Here is an 8,849-nt window from a genome sequence, read left to right as displayed (position 1 = left end):
TGCCCCTGTCGCTAGTGGCGGCCTGAGTGGCTGCAGCGCGCCCTCGCCGTCCAAGCCAAAGCAGAAGCCCACTTGGCGCTGTGAGGTCTGCGATTACGAAACCAACGTGGCACGGAATCTACGCATCCACATGACTAGCGAGAAGCACATGCACAACATGATGCTCTTGCAGCAGAATATGAAGCAGATCCAGCACAACCTTCACCTGGGACTGGCGCCGGCCGAAGCCGAACTCTATCAGTACTACCTGGCTCAGAACATCGGCTTGACCGGCATGAAGCTGGACAACCATTCAGATCCACAAATGATGATTAACCCCTTCCAAATGGATCCTAGTGGTGCAACAGCTCTGGCTCCTGGGCATGGTGAGTAGATTTTTGTTCATGTGTTTGTTTGTCTTTGTCTCTCCGTCCCTCCCTCCCTCCCTGGCCCTCTCACTCTCTCTGCCTTTATCGCGCCAGCCATTATTGTATCCTTCTCCCAACCATAGTCCTTGATTAAAAAATGAGTATGAACTGCCTCACGGGAATTATTCTTAATCTTTCATTCTTAATTTTCTTAAGTCAGCTTAATCCGTCTCCATCTCCCATGCCTATCCCGAAAGACCTTATCTAAAAACCAACAGTATAGAGTAGATTTCCCCTGGAACTTTCACAATGACCTGACAGCAGCTTTCTCACTCTTTTATCCCCACTCCAGAGCTGCAGGTCATGACCGAGCAGATGCAGCCTCTGAATTCTCAATGCTGAAAACAAATGCCTCTGTATATGTCTTTACCTTAACCCGTAGCACGAGCTGGCACATATATTAGACTGTCACAGTCTATTGTTTCTGTAAATTCTTTGTCCTTTATTCCAAAAGCACACGCACTCATATTTTAAGTCGAGCAGATTGCTACATGTGGTCTACAAAAAGGTCCAGGATTACAAAAAGCCGGTGCAGTTATTTAATTTTCTTTGTAGCATGCTGAGAAATGATGAATTCAGCTTGTAAAGATGTGAATGGATCAAAGAAATGTACAATTAGACGCATATAAGATGTTCAGGGCTTATTATAGCAGATTCTCTTATTTATTGATCAACTTTCATGTCTATGGTAGAAAAAAAAAACCCAGTACATACTCAGGAATGACATGCCCAGTAGGAGTAATTAAAGCTATCTGATGGGGACGGGGGGGTTGAAGTTGAAAGGGATGATTGTAATTGATCCTGATTCAATCCTATTACGGCTTTTCATAGTTAAGGCTTTATACAGTCCACTACTCCTCACCAAGGTTTTATTTTAGCAAATCCTTTTGTGTGGGTGCCCTACTCCAGTTTCACTAAAAACATCTACCTTTGTCCACGTCTCCCCCCCCTCTGTCCTTCCCTGCAGTAAATAACGAGCTACCGTCAGAGCTGCGTCTCGCAAGTGGTCAGTTAATGGCTGAGGACTTGTCCATCCTCTCTGCCGGAGAGCTGTCGCCTTGCATCAGTGACCCGCTGCTGAAACTTTTCCAGTGTGCTGTGTGCAACAAATTCACCACGGACAGCCTGGAGACTCTGAATGCCCACGTGGCGGCCGAGCGCCTGCTCCCGGAAGACGAGTGGAGGGCCGTGATGGGCGACGTGTACCAGTGCAAGCTGTGCAACTACAACACGCAGCTCAAGGCCAACTTCCAGCTCCACTGTAAGACTGATAAGCACATGCAGAAGTACCAGCTGGTGGCCCATATCAAAGAAGGAGGCAAGGCCAATCAGTGGCGCCTCAAGTGCATCGCCATCGGCAATCCTGTGCACCTGAAGTGCAACGCCTGCGACTACTACAGCAACAGTGTAGAGAAGCTGCGGCTACACACCACCAACCAGAGGCACGAGGCAGCGCTCAAGCTCTATAAGGTCAGAGCCTTTTCACTCCAAGCTTTACCGATGCGATATCTTTCTAATCTCTGCGCGCACGTGTGTCTGAGCGAGTTCCTGTGCGAGTGTACGAGCGTGCGCATGCTCCAGCCAACCCACACTCTACGCCGTAGGCCGATTTGCTAAATGTAAACCAGAGTATGTACATTATCCTTCTCCATTACACCCCATAATGTAGCTGAGGTAAATGGACAGTGGCTAGCGCAGTGGCCTGAGACAGAGCGCTGATTCAGTGCCTGTGGTCAAGCGCAGGTAAATACGGGCTATTTGTTTTCCAGCACCTTTGTTTTTATGATGTCAGATGTCATTAAGCGAGCTGTAAATTTGATTTACCCCTCTACCATCACTCTTTCCCAGTCTTCCGTCTCCCTTTCCTGTAAAGACGCCCCAGGCCAGGGACATACCAGTCAGCCTATTTACATGATGGCTTTCGAAAATCAAACTTAATTGAGTTTCATGTCAGAAATATCAATATGGCACAGCGAGCCAGGCTGATATTTGGCTCTCCGAATCCGTATTTTACCAAAATAAAAATCTGCCTTGTCACCTCGGAGCGAGCGAAGCTCTCAGGAAGATGACTAGGTGTGAGAAGGTGCACTGAAAAGTCTCTCTGGGATGTGATTATTTTCAGCGGACGCCGGTTGTCTTTTGAAAAGCCGTATGAATGATTTGGATAGTATTCTCCTGGCAAAATATGAGATAGACGAGACGATCCACAGCACACAGTTAGGAGGTGGTAGTGCTTAAGACCGAGGCCATTGTAGTATCATCCCGTGCTTAAGTGCTTTTGGGTGTTGACTTACTGGCCTGGTGCGATTGCCTGAAACAATAATACTGATATCCTGAAATCATAGACCTACACCGCATCCCAGACTCATTAGTGGATTTCTCTGGATAAACCATATTAACGTAATGAGGATCTATCGACCAGCCTTAGTCACTTTTGGCAACGTGTGTGCATAAGCCAAACCCCCTTTGGCTGTATATTTAGAAAAAGTTAATTTAGCAACTGACAATGGCTAGACTGCGCACAGAATTGGCAGGTCTGTAATCGTAATAATGAAATACGATTTTATTACCCTGCCTCAGAACGAAAGCGTCTCTGAGGGGCCTTTTAACAGGGTACACCGAAAAAGAGAAATACACAAAGAGGCCTTTCCAAGAATATTCATTTAACCATAAGCCTGCACCATAAAAAAAAGAGCGAGAGAGAGAGAGAGAGACAGAGAAGGAAGACTCACTTTCTTCATGCATTCACTCAGTGTTAGTGATGTGGCGTTAGTAACTGAGCAACAAAGAGCAAATCCTCTGACGAGTGAAGTCAGCATGAGCCAAATGAAGCCCTGAAAGAATCGCATGCGGAATTTTGAGGCCTGGCATTAAAAATCCTGTCCATGGGAATGTTTTGAAATCCTTAGCAGTTTTAAAACTTTTTTTTTTTCACCCCCTTTCTCTCTCTCTCTCTCTCTCTCTCTTTTTTTCATAAGGGCTGCACTAATTCTCTAAGCAAACAAAAAAGGATTCCATGGTAACAAAGAGCATTGGAGATCATGTAGGAAGAGAAGTAGACTGAAGATTAGGAGGTGAGAAAGGCCTAGCTTAGTCATGAGCTCAAGAGCATGCGGTTGTGACTGCATGCTTAGACGCGGCTGCCGGTGCAGATTGTTTGCACACTTGCGTGCATGAGAGTGGGTCATTGCTGGCTTCATGGAGATATTATTTGACTTTTTTCAATCATCCGCATTCAAATATAACCAAACAGGCGTCATATGACAATTCCACCAACCCTGATAACGCTAAAGCGCTTACAGTATCTGTGGCGTCGTAGTGAAATCTAATCTACAGCGGTGTTTTTAAAAGAACGAGTCTGACCATGACGTGGTCGGTAATACTTATTTTTTTTTTTTTCTATTTTAACCCATTCCTTTCTACTGACTCAGAATGTAAATAGCAGGTGGCTGCTGTAGGGATTAAAATGGCGCCATTGTTTTGCGTTCACGTGTCGGTAAATCCAAGAACAGCATGACAAAGCCTACTCTTTCTCTAACATTTTAGTCCAAATCGTCAAAAAAAGCCAAACAAACTAATAATAAGTAAATAACGAAGTAATCTAATCAAAGCTTTACTTCAAGAGGAGATGATTCAGGAGAGAGAGAGAGAGACCCAGCACAAAAAGACATGAAAGTGATTTTCTAAGTATTTATTCAGCTTGTTTTTAACGTACAGACCGAAAGCAGTGTCCATTCGTCCTGCCTCTTTTTTTTTTTTAATGCCAAGAAGGGGAAATCTGTTTTACAGATGCAGCCTTTAATGTGTTTGGCAGGAATGAGAATATTTCACTCATAGACATATGGTAGTAAAGCTTAAAAAAATAGAGCCTTCTTTATTTGACCAGAAAAACACCTCTCTTTTTATGTTTAAAGGTGAAAGGCACATGGGATTGGGTAGTTTGGCCAGGCACACAAAAGAACAAAGCGTTGACGACATTTCCATATGGACCTGGAATACTAAATATCTTTACGGCTAAGAAATGACTGGAGATATTGCTAAGAAACGAAAAGCCCTCTTTTTATTTCCACGTTTTATTTATGCGTATTTCCAAAAGGAATCAGCAACGTTCCGGCAGCATAAAGGAATAAAATTATGAGGAAGAAGTGACATTTCTTCAGGTAAATACAACAAACGGATCGGGTCTGGATTCTCATAAGCTGCTCCACGCTACCGTGCCCAAAAACAAATGTGTCACTGTTCGGATTTAGACGATAATAATGATGTATAGTCGTGATATAATTATTAATAATAAACACTCAAATAAATGCAGATGTGGGACAGTATAAATCTGTCATGACCATTCAAAGGCAGCGTAACGCTCGGTTAGGAAATGGCAGGAAATGTGTGTTTCTCCAAAGAGAGGATTTGCACTGGGCATTTGGGTCATTTAGAGCCAAGAATGTTCATGGTCAGTGTGTCGGAGTCAGAGTGTGAGCGGGGAAACTCAAATACCAAACCGCACCTGTTCGTCAGCTGAGCCCCCCTTTCTCCCTCTCTCTCTCTCTCTCTCTGGATCTGGATCTGGATGTCCAGTGTGTGTGCATCCCAGTCCGCTAGCCAGGAGTTATGAAGTGCTTGATTACAGCAGTCGCAGCCAATCCGTCATCAGCGAAGCAGAATGCTGTGTCTGTCTGGAGCCCACTACATTATTTCCATATTTGTATTTGTCTTCTGTTTCTCCCTCATCTCCTCCTCCGCCTCCTCTTCCTCCACACTTCCCTCTCTCTCTCTCTCTCTCCCTCTCATTTCCAAGACCACCAGGACCCTGGCACATACACTGCTCATCTTTTCTGGTGGAGAGGGGAACTGGCTCTCCACAGTCCTGTCCCCAGGGAGCAGCAGATAGCCCATCTCATTATCCATGATACGGATGGCAACATCATTGGTCGGGGCAGGGAAATGAGAAGGGAAATTAAAAGAGGAGAGAGCGAGAGAGAGAAAGGGCGAGCAGGAAGGAGGGGTGCAGAGGGAGAAAAAAAGACATGGAGAAATTGGAGAAATTTCAGATTTATCAGACAAGGTGGTTTTTTTCTGCCTCATACTGTTTTTTTTTTTTTTTACAATTTCTCTTCCAGTTTATTTTTCTTCTACAAGGGCGGTGTATCCCTTGTATGTGTATGTATATATATATATTTTTTTACCTCATTTTTTAAAAAAAAAGTCAAGATGGCCACCAATTGATAGGCACGTTATTAAGTCCACGCCGTTATACCACACTCATTACTGAAGGTCAAGCCCACATCCTACTCATTTGAAAATCAAATGTCCCATATATATGCAGCTATAATTATTGGACTGTCATTTCAGCTCATGCAGTTCCACAACGAGGAGAAGATGGAGTCGAACGCATTTGCATAAAAAAGTCATAGTTCATAGTGTGAGGACAGAAGACCTGTCCTGCATCATCATAACGTACAGACCTGGCTTAGTAGTGTACGAAAAACCCAGACTTTACAATGACTACTTCTTTTTAGACAGCGTGTCAATAACAAATTGATTTTTTTTTTTTTTTGTCGATGTGGTTTTACACTACATGCGTTTGGAAAAGTGAAAAGTAGGGAAACTAAAGCACAAAGCACGAAAGGATGTAGAGTCGGATCAAGGCATGATTATTCCTGCATGCATAAACATACGTGTGCCCTCCCTCTTTCTCCTGCCCGCTGGAGCGACCAGATTATTCAAACGCTCTCATCTTTCACCTGCGCCAGGATTACAATGGGAATCTGTCAGAGGGAGGGTGCATGGAGAGGGGGAGGAAGTTATAATTAAAGCATAAAGACAGACGAGTGTGGCTGTGAAAACACAAAACCAAAGGCTTTGGCCAGGCCTTGCTGCCTCTGCTAATAATCCTCATAGATATTAATAGGAATAGGAATTTCTGTTATTTCCCTCCCTTTTTTTTTTCTCCTCTTCTACACCATAAAAGCAGATGGTCATCTCCACGCTTGATCTCCAGCAGGTGCTGAATGACAACACGAGCGACTCAGCACTTAACTGAAGCCCACTCCATCTCTCTCTCTCTCTCTCTCTCTTCGTTTCTCGTACTATGTTCCCCCATTTGAGAATGCTCTGATATTAATAACCAGACGTTTTCTTCCTGCTGGCCATCCAGGCTGGCCAGGTCAGCCCATTTGTCTATGTGCAGCCACTGTGAAGGCTATTGAAGCTGACAGGTATGGGAGCAGCAGCAGGGGGTGGAGAAACGGAGGATGAAGGGTGGTTGTGGGGGTAGGGGGTGGGGGTGCGCGCACAACCAAAAAAGGAGCGTCACATTGCCGTGAAACAAAGAGTGGCAGAAGTTTGTCATTTTTTCCCCCTCCCATTTCATTTGTTTTTTTTTTTTATCATCCTTCCCCCACCCTATTCAATTCTACTGGGATTTGAGAGCCAGCTTAACAAAGGATGACTCATCAAGCGCTGATAAGGCTGGCGCTGAAAGGAGTTGAATTGCAATAATATGATACTCTTGGTAAGGAAGAAAAAAAACTAGAGAAGGTAATTAGCTTTGTTTTAAGTCTCCAGACACAGAGGTGGGCGCAAATGTAGGACTCCTGCCTGGAAAGGATTATTGGACGATAAACGTACGTCTGCGCATCACCAATTCCCACGAGCTCCTTCTTCTGGTTCAGTTTTGGCCTGTGTGTGTGTGTGTGTAAAAACTCAAACCATGATGAAGCCATTCCCTTATTGAATGGAACTGAAAGGGTGTGAACGTGATCAATATACAGATCAATATTTATTGATAATATTTAATAACTCCATGGCCGGAGACAGTATAGTCAAAGCAGAACAACAGTCATGGGTGACAGTTTTTGCATATATTACCATGCCCAAATGCCAGACAGCACACCTCCAGTAATTGGTTTTAAACATTAGGTGCTCACTGAATAGATGAGTAGTGTGTGATATTCGATTACATAGCAAAGAACCCATTTAGCCTCCTGTTCTTCCCCAGCCAGGATTTCCAACGCAATACGATTTACCTCCCTGAGGTTCAGCAGGATTAGACCGCTACTAGTAATCCTTAATGCTTTGAAATAGACCTGATAGAAGTCCCGCTCACTTGTTTGGGATTACATTCATGAGGGTTTTTTTTTTCTTTCAAATTAACCTGTTGAAATATTGTGGGTGTTTGTTTGTTTGTTTGTTTGTTTGTTTGTTTGTTTGTTTGTTTGTTTGAGTGGTGGTAATACAGAACACCTAATGAAGCTTTGTGCAGGAATTTGTATCGGGAAGTTTAAATGTTTAGCGATGGGTGGGATGTAGTCTGGTTAACACCAGACCATATCACAAGTGAAATATGGTCTGGAATCCGCCTATTGAATTTCTCATAGGGGAGGTGTGGTTTACGATTGTCAACGGCCGTTTACTGGACGTTGCGAATGTCTATCATTTGGCGTATACGTAGCCCATGGCCAATCATGGCAGTTGTACCCGGTGACGTAGTTAGAGCGACGAAGAGGCGAAGAAGAGAAGGAAAGAGAAAGAGAAGGCAAAACAAAAATAGGAAAACAATGGCACTGAACGATTACTGCCGTTTGTGCAAGACAAATATGAGCGAAGCTGGTTTGGTTAGTTTGGTTCGTATCGCTCGCCGCCATGTTAAATGTGATCCGTAAACAGTCCCAAATAAACTACAAGCTTCCGTTTGTCAAGTAGTACACGTCACCGTCTTTCCACCCCTCCCCACTCTCTGATTGGCTCCCTAACTCAGGCGAGCCTTTAGACCATAGTTTCCATGCTGTCTTTTCAGATTGGAACGATTGTGCAAAGCAGCATGGGATTTCCCAGGCTAGGTGGGATGTGGTTTGGCGGCACAAATACCCCTTTTCCACCAAATCAGTTCCAGGGCTGGTTCGGGGCCGGTGCTGGTGCTGGTTCACAACTCGTTCAACTTGCAAGCCAGCTGAGAACCAGTTTGCTTTTCCATAGCTCGCGGTGCTAAGGGAAGACACGTCAGTTACGTCGCTGTATACGTCAGTTACGTCGCTATGTTTGCATAAACCTTGGTGCAAATATCGAAGCAAAAACAATGCGGAAGAAGCAGCAGCAGCAACAACAACAATAATAATAATGGATGACTTCGCGTTTGTACAGCTGCTGCTTCTCGTCGCTTAAGAATGACGATCTTTCGCGGTCTTGTTATTGTTGTCGGTCTTAACAACTCCGCCCCCCTGCTGACATAAGCGGTTCTTTCCTCTGGCCCAGCAGAGAGTTGGCGCTAGCCTGGAACCGGTTTTTCTGGCCCCAGAGCCAGTTCTTTGTCAGTGGAAACAGAAAACCCGGTTCCAAACTAAGCACTGGCCCCGAACCAGCCCTGGAACTGCTTTGGTGGAAAAGGGGCAACAGTCTGGCTTTAAACCCGATGACCTCTTTTTGCCTTCTTACTTCACATTTGTG

General features: G+C 44.6%; 1 protein-coding gene across 4 annotated transcripts in view; it reads left to right on the top strand.

Moving 5' to 3' along the window:
- zfhx4 (zinc finger homeobox 4) overlaps positions 1-8,849 on the top strand; it is a 92,492-nt gene that overhangs the window by 17,408 nt on the left and 66,235 nt on the right. For all 4 annotated transcript variants that reach the window (XM_060899760.1, XM_060899758.1, XM_060899759.1 and 1 more), the window contains 2 exons: positions 1-365; positions 1,375-1,877. The exon at positions 1-365 is cut by the window's left edge and continues 2,247 nt beyond it. In XM_060899760.1, the coding sequence (XP_060755743.1) occupies positions 1-365; positions 1,375-1,877 (868 nt within the window). The remainder of the gene's footprint in view (positions 366-1,374; positions 1,878-8,849) is intronic.

This window comes from Neoarius graeffei, chromosome 19 (assembly GCF_027579695.1).
Source record: "Neoarius graeffei isolate fNeoGra1 chromosome 19, fNeoGra1.pri, whole genome shotgun sequence".
Lineage (NCBI taxonomy): Eukaryota > Metazoa > Chordata > Actinopteri > Siluriformes > Ariidae > Neoarius > Neoarius graeffei.
Note: the sequence above shows the minus strand (reverse complement) of the source record. Positions and strands in the feature narration are given on the sequence as shown.